General features: G+C 35.1%; 1 protein-coding gene across 1 annotated transcript in view; it reads left to right on the forward strand.

The window, feature by feature from the left end:
* LOC128942401 (dynein axonemal heavy chain 5-like) overlaps positions 1–14,711 on the forward strand; it is a 147,795-nt gene that overhangs the window by 59,916 nt on the left and 73,168 nt on the right. Inside the window, exons 45-51 of the mRNA XM_054284848.1 lie at positions 3,087–3,221; positions 4,238–4,427; positions 6,922–7,139; positions 8,030–8,341; positions 13,324–13,413; positions 13,498–13,734; positions 14,233–14,400. Coding sequence (XP_054140823.1) covers positions 3,087–3,221; positions 4,238–4,427; positions 6,922–7,139; positions 8,030–8,341; positions 13,324–13,413; positions 13,498–13,734; positions 14,233–14,400 — 1,350 coding nt within the window. The remainder of the gene's footprint in view (positions 1–3,086; positions 3,222–4,237; positions 4,428–6,921; positions 7,140–8,029; positions 8,342–13,323; positions 13,414–13,497; positions 13,735–14,232; positions 14,401–14,711) is intronic.

Here is a 14,711-nt window from a genome sequence, read left to right on the forward strand (position 1 = left end):
CAGATTAAATATGGGAGTCTCATGAACTGAACATGTTTCTAAGAGTACAGTGGGACATAAATTGCTTCTGCGTAGTCAGAAAACTAAAATGATAAAGTACAGACAGTCTTTCTTAGAGGCATATTCAATTAGACATTGGAAAGAAACTCTTGACTGTAAAGGGTAGTGAGACACTGGAACAGGTTGCTTGGTGAGTTTCTGGACTCCCCATCTCTGGAAGTCTTCCAGGCCCTATTGGATGGGATTCTGAGTAACCTGGTCTAATGGAAGGTGTCCCTGCCCATGGCAGGGGGGTTGGAACTAGATGATCTTTAGGGTCACTTCCAGCTCAAACCATTCTGTGACTATATTTGTATTAATCTTTCTTTCCTAGTGGAACTTATTTATTCAAAATTTTAATGGTAAATTTGAAATTTCAAGTTAAGTAATGCTGGATTTTCCAGGCAGTTGACTGGAAAGATCAGGGTCACATAAAGAATGAGTGCAATAGGAAATGGCATAACATTGCCTGTTTTCAGTAAATGCAGTATATCAACAGAAGGAAATATAGCAAACAAGCATTCACCAGCTGACCTTACCCCACAGAAAATGTAGAAGTAATGTGCCAGAAGAAATACATGAAGTCCTCTAGACATTTTATACACACAAATGCAGACTCTGTAGAAAGAGGAGCTCTGACTCACAAGTAGCCAAAGGCACCCTGACTGACTGTCGTCTCCTTCAGTAAAGAAAAACAATAAACAGTAAAGTAAAAGAATTGTCCTTAGCAAATATAGGAAGCCCAAGGTGCCCACAAGCCTATGAAAGAGTTATTCTGACAGAGCTCCAAAGGTGAATTACTTGGCTTTGTTACAGGATTTCTTCCCTAGAACCTCCTTCCACAATGCCTCATACAGCTTAGGGAAAAACAGAAACTGAAAAGAAAAACCTAACAAAGCTTGAAAGCAAATGAGGTGATAATCCCTTTTTGAGAATCATCTCTTTAAGGTGCTTTCATATGGAGCAAACCACTGATGTCCCTTTTTTTTTCTTTTCTACATGGACCAAACTCTGCTTCTAATAATGAGACTGTTTTATTTCATATTTTGAATACTTTCTTTCAAGAGTATCAGCTATACCACTGCAGTCCATTTTCCTCAGGCATGGTCTTTAAAGATTATTGTTAAAAGATGTAGCAAAGAAATAACTCATAATCCACATTTGCCAATAAATCCCAGCTCTTCTGTGTCATTCCCAGAAAAACAAAGCAGTTGTAAAACTAGAAAACAGATTAAGGTAAAGAAAGGATGGTCACCTTGAACCACCCATCATGTAGGTCAGTTGGAATGCATCAGAAGTTCTGTCTTTAAAAGTAATTTAAGCTTATTTAAATTTTCTGGTAGGTATGAAAGTATTTCTTCAAATTTAACAAAGTCATCACTTCTGTAGAATCACAGACTTGTGCAAGTTGGAAGGGACCTCAAGAGGTCACCTTGTCCAACTTCTTGCTTAGCACAGTACAGCAGGTTGATAAGGCCCTTTTTGAGTTTTGAGTATCTCCAAGGATGGAGACATTCAGCCTCTCTGGGTACCTTTTATGTTTGGCCATTCTTATTGTGAAGAATCTTTCCATTATGCAAACCATTGCAATTTCCCCTGTTGAAGATTTTGACATTGCCTCCTTTACTCTTACATAGTCATCACTTGTTGAACTAATTCCAGTATGTCAATGATGGTCATCTAGCATGGAGGAAAAGCAATATGTCAGTCCTTGTCATGATTCTGGGCATTTCACTAGGACATGTCATTTACTAAGTGGTGATGAAGTTAGGTGAGGTCTGAGTTCATCAATATCACACTAGGCTGTTAATCTTTTTGTGTTAATGTTTCCATCTGCCAATAAGATTTCCTAGCAGTGAGTGGCTGTATATTCATACCTAAACTTTTCAACTGGTAACAACTTAGCACCTGATTGAATAATAGAAAATGAGGCAGGGCAGAGGCTTGAGGAATCATCCATCTACCTTTCTGGAGGAAAAATAATTATTAATTAAATAATTAGCTCTTAATGTTTGTCAATATTCTTAACATTTTCTATTAATGGATAGGTTGCAGTTTCCCAGGCAACCAAAGTGATCCAAAGTTTCATTTTTGTTATGGTCACAGTTTTCTCTAAAAGTTAACTTGAATTCCCCTTGCTGTAGTTAAGCAAATTATTTCTTTTCCTTTCTATTCCTCCTGTCTTCCTCTTTGCTGGTATCTTTTGCATGTTGAAGACTTTTACTATCACTCATCCTACATATTCACTCTTCCTACTTTTGCAGTAGATTTTGTAATACTTTTCCCTGAAACAATATGTTTTCTAGTCAAAGAATCTCTTGTTTTGTTCCTTTTCAAATTTCTCTTCTGTAGGGTTCATCTCCAAATGTGGAATCCACCTTTTGGTCACAGTATAGAAATGTCAACGACAATGGAAATGTATTTTCAATTGTCCTAAAAAGGATGTTTGTACTTTTATTGCCCACTAAAATTGTAGATAAGTTGGGGAGCTTGTGACATCAATCCAATGTCAGATATTTTTCTGCAAAGCTTTGTGCGCCTGATTTGTTTCTAAGCTCAAAGAAGAAGGGTTGTTACTCTTTATTAGTGCAGTTGGTTATTACCATCTTTCCTATTTTGCACATGCCTTTATTTAACTCTATCACACATAGATAATGTATTGAATTTCTCTTGGTAATTTTGAACTCTAGTTGTGATCTACTTCACCAGTTTGGTATCATCTGCAAACCTAATCAATAAGTTATTTCTTGCTGAAAATTCTGGGATTTTTACAGTATATTTTTCCAATTTGTCAGCCTGGGAAATAAGAGTGAGCTCTGTATCACCAGAAAGTACACTTTCTGGTATGGCCATACCACACTAGAAAATATCTTCAGGATTTGATAACCACAAAACTGGAAGTATATTTGAAAAGACGAAGAGCTGTGAATTTAATATTATTGAGAAGTTCCGTAACATTCATTTATTTAGCATTTTCAGTCCTCTTGTTTTTTGTTTTGATCTATTTGATCTTTATAGTTCCGATTTTGTTTGTGCTTTATTTCAAGGTTCACTATGACTTTGGGCTTAGAAATATCCTGTCTGTTTTACGAACACTTGGAGCAGTGAAAAGATCTAATCCCCAAGAGCCGGAGAAAACTGTTGTGATGAGAGTTCTGCGGGACATGAACCTCTCCAAACTGGTACTGTTACACTGATGACTTTGCCCAGTAGAGTATTTTGTTTGCATTTTAAGGGTCTTTATTATACACTTTGAAAAGCTATTTTTCTTCACCAGTTAGATACATTATTTTGCAGGTTTTAATATGATTTATAAGTGAGTTGAGAATCAGAATGCAGTTACTGTGTGAGCACAATTTGTCTTTTAAAGAGAGGAAAACAAATCATAAGCTTTAGCTGAAAAAATCTTCGGAAATACCATGAGATCCTAGGGGATCTACCTGGTCCTCTAATTGCCTCTTGTTTTTAATTCTTTTTACCCTAAGGAGAGAAAGGAAGAATACATTGTATTCACTCTTAATAATGTCACCAAAGATCTTTCTTAATCCAGAATTTCAATTTATACATTTCTTGGGAGCCTGTTGCCTTTTCAGAATATCATAAGAATTGCATTAAGTGAGGTAATTGGAAGCAGCTAATACCTACTCATATAGTGTAACAACTTTTGGTAATACTATTTAAAGTATTCATCTTTCTTTTCATTACTGTAATTAAAAGGTTATAGCATGTCTAGACTCTGTGTATTTACCTTGGGAACCACTTTTGTGATGGAACCAGTGACTCTGTTTCTGATGTTAATCTCTTCAGCGCGTTGGTGCACGCGTTCAAACCTATAGCAACGCTTCAATGATTTAGAGAAGGAAAAAATCATAAAAATTCTAAGGCAAAATATGATGGGAATAAATCTTGCTGATTTATGTAACAAATGAAGAAATATATCTGTGTATACATTGAAGAAAACTGTATTAAGTTGTTGACATTTTTATCAGCCTAAAGTATTTAATGTAGAAATTAGTACTTATGATTTCCTTATATGAAACTCGCTTCATAAAACTGATGGATAATTATAATATTTGCTTTAGAAGAGGTGAGATTTTCACTGCCATCTTTTAAATAACTTATCTTGAAGATTGTTTACAACTATAATAATAATTTCCATAAATAAATAATGTGTTTCCCCCTACTTTATCCTTGACAGGTGGATGAAGATGAACCTTTATTTATGAGTCTCATTAATGACCTATTCCCTGGAATTACTCTGGATAAATCTGGGTATCCTGAACTACAGTCAGCTATCCAAAAACAGACAGAAGAGGCAGGGCTTATTAATCATCCACCATGGATACTTAAACTTATTCAGCTGTACGAAACTCAACGAGTCCGACATGGTTAGCATGCTAAATGAGGTTTTAAGACTGCATTATATTTGAGGCTACATTACATTATCTGCCACTTGAATGCAGATTAATTTAATGAAAAATGTAAAAAAAAAACTTAACAGATGTAATTTTTTAAGCCTATATGGGTATTTTGCTTAGGAAGCTGTTCTGACATTTTTTTGGTGTGCAATCCTTTGTTATATTACATTTTTATGGGAAGTATGAGTGAGGCCTTTGGTGATTGAAATTTCTATAGAGCAAGTTAAAATATATTAATTCAAATCCAGAAACAGCAATTTTATTCAGTGTTCTGAAAACCATTCACAGTTCAGTCATGAAGCTTGAGTTTAATGTTACTGTGAGATTATAATGTTGAGAAGACTACCAAAAATAATTTCTCTGGCCTTTATTTTGATATATTCTACCATGCATGCGATATAATTTCAAGTGTTTTCGTTGTGATCGATTCTTGCCATTTATATTGAGGAGAAATAAGCTTTCCTCCTGCAGGATCAGGGGAGTGAGACAAGATTGACTCCGGAGGTCCCTTCCAATTTCAACCATTCTTTGATTCTATGAAAATACATTTTTGCAGTGCAGAAAAAGCCATTGAGTAAAGTTTATCCTGTCTTAGGAAGGGTATCCTAAACAGTAGTAAATCCAGATTTATGATTCATAGCTCTGTGGAAAAAAAGAATACCCCTACTTTAAAATATCCCCCATACCCTTAACCTCTAACTAATGATTTTTTAGTATAATAAAGGGAAAATATTAAGGAAATGTAACTAAAGCAGCAAAGATTTATAAAGATATCATCCTTCTTACTCTCCCTTTCTTGTCATAATAAAAGAATAGTCTTTCTTGTCATAATAAAAGAATAAAGTAATGAAATAAATGAAAGGAAATACTAATTCACATACCAGAGTCCGAGTCCTTAAGGCCTTTTAAGTCAGATCCCTAAACTTTTAATTCAGATCATTCGTTAGATCGAAGAACTGGTTAGTGCTGTGCAGACTTAATAATTTACATCCAGATTTCTGGATGCAGTGTTGCATAGCAGTTATTTCTATATAGGAACCATGGAAGTTTTAATGCTTTTAGTTATTATTAAATCTGTCTCTTTTTAAAAGAAGCTGTTTGATCTGTGAGACACTACAGCTCCTCAGTTCCTCAAAAATCTTCAGGATCCACCATGACATTCTGTTTAGATGCCTCTGCTCTCCACACATTCCTACTATTCCCAGATCATGCAGCTCCTATTGTCCAAACAGTTGAATGCTCAAGCCAAAATTTTTTTGACTTTATATAACGAAAGTTACTGCACTGAAGGAAAAGCTTTCCTGACTTCCACTTGTCCTACTCATGAACTTGAATTCATGGAGGGGTCACCATGGAATTTAAAATAATGAGGAGAAATACGGCTGTATGTGCACGTGAAGTGCTTTTATAAATGCACGCACACACACACACACACACACACACACACGCACACACACACACACACACTCTCATATCCAGTGCATGGATCTTGAAATCTGTTTGGCATAACAATTTTGGTTGAAATATCACTGAAACCAGCAGGAAAGCCATTTGGTTAACATTGAAGAGTTTGTATTAGATTTCCCCATATGTAATATATGGCATGAGTAGTGGTCTTCTGAGTCCTCAGGTTGTTTCAGGGAACATCCAGCACCCTTTAGTTTTAGAGGAAACATCACACAATTTGCATGGCACTGGATTATTTTAATTATTTGGGTTTGTGATTGTTCCATGCTTTTGTTGAAGAAGTTTTCAAAACCAACTAAGGGATATGTTGTCCAGTTGCCTTTAAGGCTAATAGGAGTTATCTAAGTCCTTTAAAGTACTTTGGAAGTTTCAATTTGAGTATCCCATCTGATTTTGGGCAGATTCTGGGCCTATTGAATGAAAACATAACTAAAGACCAACAGTAGGCTCAATTTATTGTTGAAGACACAATTTATTTTCCTTTGATAACATGTATACACTGATGAACTAAGTGCGGTTGCACTTAACAGGTTTTATGAAAGAAAGATCTATTAAATGCCAGCATGGGTGGCTACAGGTACATTATTTTGATACTTTTGCATCAGAAAGATGCACTTGATTGTGTATATCACTGAAGATACTCATTCTCATTAGATACATTTAGAAATTTCTGGATTTTTTTGCCGCCATCCATGTCAATGTTGTTGCATGAGAACATCAAAAGGCAGTTGTGTTATCCCATTAGAAAAAAGGAAAGAATTGCCTGAGGGAGGATGCAGACCCACATAGGCTTGCCTATCATAATAGAGAGACATTTATAAAGGCCTTTAAATAATAGTTTCAAATTCTGTTTCAATCAACATTAAGTGGAGTGAGAAACATCCTTTTGTATTGGCTTTTGATAAAGATAAAACAAGGATCGTTGATGCAATGAACCATTAAATGGAAGCATGACACACTGACATTTCATTTTAAACCATGTTTATATTGTTTTAAGGTATGATGACTCTAGGTCCAACTGGTGCAGGAAAGACAAAATGCATTCATATTTTGATGAAAGCAATGACAGATTGTGGTGCTCCTCATAAAGAGATGAGAATGAACCCAAAGGCAATCACTGCTTCCCAGATGTTCGGTACCCTTGATGTTGCTACAAATGACTGGACAGATGGTATTTTCTCTACATTATGGAGAAAAACTTTAAAGGCAAAGAAGGTAATGGATGCTGTATCATGACAGACATTTAATACTGTTTCCATAAGGTGTCATTACCTGTCATTTATCTGAAAGGTCTTCCATTATAAAATCAAATGGGAATATGCAGTGTTAATTTTGCTTTGTGTCTGATGAGCTCAACGTGCACAAGAGTCAGAATTACATATCCCAGATAGCACTAGGTTTCCCAAGCATTTGAGGTTCCAGAATTAATTTAGAAAAGATTTTAGGTGGTTTGCTTCCTTCTGTAAGCAGTCCAGACACAAAACCAAGGTATGTTCATGTTTTGATGCGAGGGCAGAAAAGTCTTTTCTCCTGTCTGGTTTCAAGTCATTGCCACTTTATTTCACTAGTTGTATCAGAATGTAAGACTTTGGTAAGAAACTGATGTAGGCATTTCCCAATTCTCTTATCAAACCTGCAGATCATGTTTCATGAAATCATAATTATACTCGCATCTACTGAACAGTCACCCATTTCTGGCTTGGCAAATCAGACGCCTTACATTAAATACTTGGGTAACATTGTACAAGGACTGACTTTGTGCCTGTGTCTGTGACTGCATTTAATGGGAAATGTTTTCATCCATCTTGATGGATGCTGAATTGGCTGATGTACTTTTGTAGAAGAAAGATACAACTTCCTGCTCAGTACAGCACAAATTAATTTTTGTTGCTGTTTCTTAATATCTTTTTTAGTGTGACACAAGATAACAAAAGAAGAATCAAAATCACTGCACAAATTACAAATTGCATTTTTATATTTTTTTTCTGAGCATCAATTTATGACATTATTTATGTCTAAGAGTACATTTTCTGATATTACATGAATGTGTATTTTTGGTCAAGATAGGTAGAGTTGAATGTGTGTGTCTCTCCTTTTTTGTTAAGGGTGAGCATATCTGGATAGTTTTGGATGGACCTGTTGATGCAATATGGATTGAAAATCTGAACTCTGTTCTGGATGATAATAAGACCCTTACTTTGGCCAATGGAGATCGCATTCCGATGTCCCCCAATTGCAAGATTATTTTTGAACCTCACAACATTGACAATGCTTCCCCTGCAACGGTTTCTCGTAATGGGATGGTCTTCATGAGTTCTTCAGTGTTAGACTGGAAGCCTATTTTAAGGGCTTGGCTGCAGACACTGCCAATCACATACTCCAATGTCCTATGGAATTGCTTTAATGCTGTATTTCAGGTAATCAATTGAATACTTCAGAAAAAAAATTGAATTTTTTATTATTTTTTTAATGAAGCATTGCTCCTTCCCAAGTGCTCGTTCAGTTATTTAAATTTCTTTTTTTTATGTAATAAACTAAAGATGAAGGGTTAAAAAAAGAAAGAAAATTATCTCTATAATTAGTAAATGACTGAAGCTATAACATATGAATAATCTGAATGTTTTGTTTTGTCTGCATACAAGAGTTGGCAATGAATTGTTAAACCTGTGATTATTTTATATTGCCTGTTGGCAAAACAGATACTCTTTTTGCTTGTAATTTTAATACTGCAATTTTAAATATTGTTAGGATGCAGAAAGGAAGTGGGTAAAGTTCTTATTTTGTTCTAATTATAAAGAAGTAAATTCAGAAAGAAATTGAGCTAGAAAGAGATTGTTACACTCTGGTGCAACAGGAATGCATTTGATCCATTATTATTTTTAAAAAGACATTCTATAATTAATCCAGGATAGTTCTGTGCTCTGAAGCTCTGACTATCATTCTGAAGTTCTGACTATAGTTGTCTCTTCTGATTTTATTATCCATGTTTCTGTTCCAATAGAAATTTTTGAAACTGCATCACTTTGGACTAAATTGTGTTCAATCAGTAGATTGAACACAATTTAGTCAAAGAATCCTAAATGCTTTTCTCCCTCTGTTTGGCCTTACCTTACTGAATCATTAGAAAGGTTCCAGCAATATTATGGATGGTTGCACTCAACAGTGGGTATAAAAGCATAATCTCAGTAGTATACTTCCGTCATATTGAAATATTTATTTTGCTTTTGAATGTTTTTAAAGAAATAGTTATGTCTTTGCAACCTTTCAGTGTTATCTCCTGATTTCCTCAATATCTGTAAAATAAATGCAACTTCCAACATACCTTCGTTTTCCATCAGCTTGCTCCTGCCTGTTTACTCATGTAATTGGTGTTGGATTTCATAGGGGTTTCTCCTGTAATATTTTTCATTGCTCTTGCATTTTAAAAATGCAGGTTTTAATGAGCTTTGAGTGACATTTCAGAAAGCTTTTTATAGATGATGGTAAAAGCAATGATTGATATAGTACTAGAATGCCCTGAATGTTAACAAATATCTTTTAAGATTCTAGTTTTCATTTCAGTGCACATTTACTTTAAAACTAATGTTTAACAAGCTATTCATTTTGTTCTACCTCCAAAACTTAATGATATGACATAGTATTTACTGCAGCAGCAAGAGAAACAATTCTGATAATGAGTTTTAAAATATGCTTCCAAAGTAATGTATATGTGGGTCAATTTACTGCTTCTTTGCCACAATTGTATTTATATTTTATGCTACAACTTGCTCTGAAAACATAACAACAACACTTAAAATGCCCAAGCCTGAAGCAATAGCAATAAAGTCCAGAAAAATATGTATTTTATTAGATTAAGAAATGAAAATGCAGTGAAATATGAAGTTAGTTCAGTGCTGAAGGCTGCATTTACAGCTATCAAAATGTAAATGAAAGCTGTCATGCTGGCAGTTTTCTTTCACTTTTAATGTGCTGTCTTTGCTTCTCAAATAATAGAGGCAATAAAAGTGATTTTACAGATGAGAGCAACACTACTTTTGTGTTCACATGGCTCTTTTTATAGTTATTATTTTCTGCCACATTAAAAAAAGGATAAAAATTCAAAAAGAAAATTTTTGAAATAAGATTCATCAACAGTGGTAGTCAAACCCCAGATATAGACCTTGGTGGATTTAATGCTAGTATTAAGAAAAACATGGATATAAACATCTTACAAAGATCTGAATTTTCAAAGAATATGAAAGTTAGAGTATAAATGGAAATATAGTAACCAAGGAGACTCAGTCTTAAGCAGACATATAGAGACTTTCTGAATTTAATCTAAACTCAACTAAAATAGATGTAAAATAGATGTAAGACAAAAGCTATAAAAATTCCAATTTGCTTACAAAACACTCTTGTTATTTGTCACTGAAAGTCTTCATGTTGGATAAAGTAATTTTCAATAAAGGTGCAGCAGGTAGCAGTAATGGAGGAGAAAAGAGCAGAAAATAATAGTTGTGGATCAGTGGAAAGAGTGTATTTATTCTTTTGATGTATATTATAAATGGCAGTGTAAGTCGCCATGTTTTATGTGTTTAAAAAAACCCAACAAATCAAAATACAAAATAAAAAAGTCCAAAACCAAACCCCCAAACCCAGCCTTATTTAAATTTAAGATGATGTTACAATGCTTTCTATTTCCACAGGATTTTGTTTAGAACAGTGATTGAGGGGTTGGACTTTCTCCCTCCCTTTCTCAATTCTTTCTTCTCAGCAGCATTTCCTGCTTTGCAGAAATTTCAAATAAACTCTCATCCCTAAAAAAAGTCTCTCTTAAATTTAGAATCTCCACTGCCAATTCCGGGTCTGTGAATGATGCTGCTACCTGAAAGCAACAGAATTGCTTAGCTGATGGAAATAATTATCTGAGACAGTTTCAAAGAACTGAAATAATTAAAATAGTTACCCAAGTGGTGTTATTGAGATTTTCTGAAAAGTGTGAAATTCAAACCAGTGATGGTTGTTAAGTGAATAACATAAGTTTCAGCATGTCCAGGTATTGTTTAAATGAAAAAAAAAAAAAAAGTAGTAGCAACTTAATTTTCAGATATGACTAATTTTCTTCCTCCACATTAAATCTCACACTAATCCAATTTGTGTAAAGGCTGCTACTGTGCCTGGAGCATAGAGCTGAATATATAATCCAAAGATTTTCTTACCTTTAATATTTAAATGCTTATGTTAAAATTAATATTACAAGTATTAATAGCTTTCTATTACTGAGCTGTTCTTTTGCTTGTCTAAACCCTTTGAATATGTTACCAACTTCCTGTCCTGAAGAGTGTTCTGTAGTTCAGTGAGTTCTATAGTGATTTTACTCTGTGCAAAAGGATCATTCTTTCATATAAACTTTTAGCATCTGACTTCCTTTTCCAGCCTCCTTGTAAGGGATAGCAAATTGCTGATCCAAATTCTTAAAAATTTATGTGTATTTGTCATGACCCAATTAATTTTTCCCGTCCCCCTGTCCAAACAATTGATGCAAATTTCTGTGTTAATCCTGCATCCTTTTTTCAGCCATGTATTGTTTTAAAAATTGTAGTAGTAATAATATACTAGCATATATGGTTTTTTCCCCATAAACTCAAAGAAAAAGAAGACATTAAAAAAATCCTTCATAAACTACAGAATTCTCATTGGAATCATAAGTACCATAAAACTAGTTCTGGTGAAAATTGGGCTCTTGATAGTACAGAATACTTTGACGCATGAAATATCTTTATTCTGTGTGTTTCAAATCAATTATTAAACAATTTACAGTGCCCTATGAGACGTCTGGTCTATTTTACAGATGAAGAAGCTGAATCTCAGTGAGATTTAGCTCCAAACTCTAAAAGTGTTAAATTTGAATTTCCCACAGTGCTAGTGGGCACTCCCCTGTGGCACCCATAACACCCTTGGTTACTCAACTGAGCACCCCATGTACCACTGGGGATGGACCAGGCATTTTTGAGGGAAAGTCACAAAAAGGCAGCACAGAGAGATGGAGGCACTTGTGCTAGTCAGCAAGAAATAACAAAAGAAGCAGCCTGGTTGAGTGGGTGACGTCCCTGCCCATAGTGGGGTGAAGGAAGTAGATGACCTCTAAGGTTCCTTGCAACCCTACCTATTCCATAATTCTGTATATGCCAACACTCAGGTTGTCTTCTTAGACCACTTATCTACTCCAGATTAAGGTGCCTAAGTGAGTTTTTGATCACTATATATATTTTTGGTGTGTATGTTACCTGGTATTCCAGTGGGATGGAACTCAGGAGGATGGGTAAAAATATTGATTAATTCTCTGTGACAGTAAATATCAGCATAGGGCACTTGGAGAGCTTCCATGACAAAAATTAAACTGAGAAGTGAAACAAAGCCAGTGAGCATGTGGGCAAACAGCTCAGTGATTTTTTTAAAAAGTAAGTAAATTGTTTATGTCTTTGGGCAATTGAATGTTTTCTTTTTCTTGGCTTTCTCCCTGACAGGACATGACATCTACAAATGGAATTCCTCCAAAATTACTATCTTCCATAGTATCCCTGTTTTACTTTCACTTCCCAGAATGAGTGGGTAGTGTTGATTTCCAAAGATTAAGAGGGCAAATAGAAACCACAGGGAGAGTATTATATTACAGATTGTTGAATGAAGGTGGAAGTAGGTTATAACTTACATCAGTCTGTACTATTGGATGGCAATTGATATTTAAAAATTTTGCACTGCAAATCTCAGAGAGGACTTTACATCAATTTGAAACTGTGCTCAAGATGTTGCAAAACACTTGGCAAAGGCAAACATGATAGCCAACACTATGAAGAGACCTGAGGAAAGTCCAACTTTCATTAAAATCAGTTCAAAAATTCTTTTTGGACCTTGCCAGGATTCTACAGGAAAACGAGAGTATTGATTTCAAGAGGGACTGGCACAGTATGGTGCAGTCAGAACAGATGAGGCAGATAGAAATTTATAGTGGCAAGCTTGTGCATTATATATATATATAAGTATCATCAGTGCTTTTATCTTCCTCCTACAAAAATATCAGTGGTAGATTAAAATCTCTAGTGGAGAGCACAAATGGCAGGCAGATCCCTGAAGTAACTGAACAGCATTCTTCAAATTGCTCTTCAGGAAATTACTCTGTGGAGCTTATACGAGTAGCTCTGCTGACTCTGGTACATCAAAGTTATTTTTCTAATATGCTATTGTTAGAAAATATCATGGTCAAAGTCTGAATATTTATAAGCCCAGAAATGGGCAAAGTTGTTGTTTGGAAATAAAGTTTAGAATATATTTCAAAATAAAGAATTGATCTCATCTAAGAATAAATCATGCCATTGAAACTGGTAAAGAGAATCATTAAATAATTTTCTTTTCTTCCCAGGATGTGATGGATTTTGTTTTCTCTGCTGTGACACCCAAAATGTCGATTTTAGAATGTATGTACATCAAGCAAGCTATTGATCTCCTGCAGGTAGATATGGCATCTGTTTTTCTCTCTCTGATTCTGTGATTTGCTCTGGGAGGGCAGTAGTTCTATATTGCATCCACTTTGCAGGGTTTGCTGTCTGGCCGAGACGAGAAGCAGCTCAGTGAGGAGCATATTGCTCGCTTGTTTGTTTTCGCTGTGATGTGGTCAGCTGGAGCCCTTCTGGAGCCAGATGACAAGCTGAAAATGGAGCTGTTCCTACGGAACCACTCTGCAGTGAAAGAGCTTCCAGCTGTGAATGGAGAGGAAACCATGTTTGAATTTGTTATCAATGCCTGTGGACAGTGGGAGCACTGGTCAAAGAAGGTTTGTATGCTGCACATGTTAAGGTTTCTTAATGGATACACAATATGTATTTGGTAAGAGACATTTTACTTCCAACTCTACATAATTTGGTTAGGACAATTAACCCTACCAAATTCTCAGGAGCTTCTTTTTTTGACTGATATTTTTCTTTTCCCCATAAATATATTCAGTAAAGAACAGAAACATGCATTTGAAGTAGCTTTGGAAGTGAAACAGAAGTGATCTTAACTGTATACTGTCTATCACCTTACTCTTTATGAAATTCCAGCAAGGAAAAGCTTTTATCAGGCACTGGAGGAATGAAAATATCCTGCTAGTCTAACACCATTTTAGAAAAGCATGACAAATTGATTGGTTATGAAAGGATACTTGGCTTTTGGGAGGAAAAGTTTTGCTGATGTAAATTTTATAAAGTGCATTTGATTTTGTGTTCTGCTGCAAAGTGATTGTGTGGGCAGGTAGGAATGCTCAAACATTTTGCATGTCTTTCTTATGCAGGTCCCTGAATATATTTATCCTAAAGATTCAGTACCAGAATATACTTCCATTCTAGTTCCAAACATAGACAGTGTCCGAACAGACTTTCTAATGCACACTATCATGAGGCAAGGAAAAGCTGTTTTGCTAATTGGGGAACAAGGAACAGCAAAAACTGTTATGATTAAGGTAAGGGGAACAGAAAAACATATGTAATATGTTTTTACAATAACAAGAACAATAACATTGCAATAGTTGATATTGGCACAAATGTTAAGCTGAAGTTAAGGATAGTTTGATTTTCCTTCAGGGTACATACTGGCATTCCTACTGAGGCATTTTGCCAGTACTCACATGGACTACAGGCAAAAAACCCCAGGTTTCTACACTTTAGTATAAAGGTTTCTTTTAAACTTTGCTAACTGTGACCACAAGGTCAGATGATAAATCCTCTTTCCTTTCTTTTCTTTTGAGTAGTCTAATGGAAAATTTTGCTAAGA

Source organism: Melozone crissalis, unplaced genomic scaffold (assembly GCF_028551555.1).
Source record: "Melozone crissalis strain CALT ecotype California unplaced genomic scaffold, PUWL_Pcris_2 ptg000042l_1, whole genome shotgun sequence".
NCBI classification, from domain to species: Eukaryota; Metazoa; Chordata; class Aves; order Passeriformes; family Passerellidae; genus Melozone; species Melozone crissalis.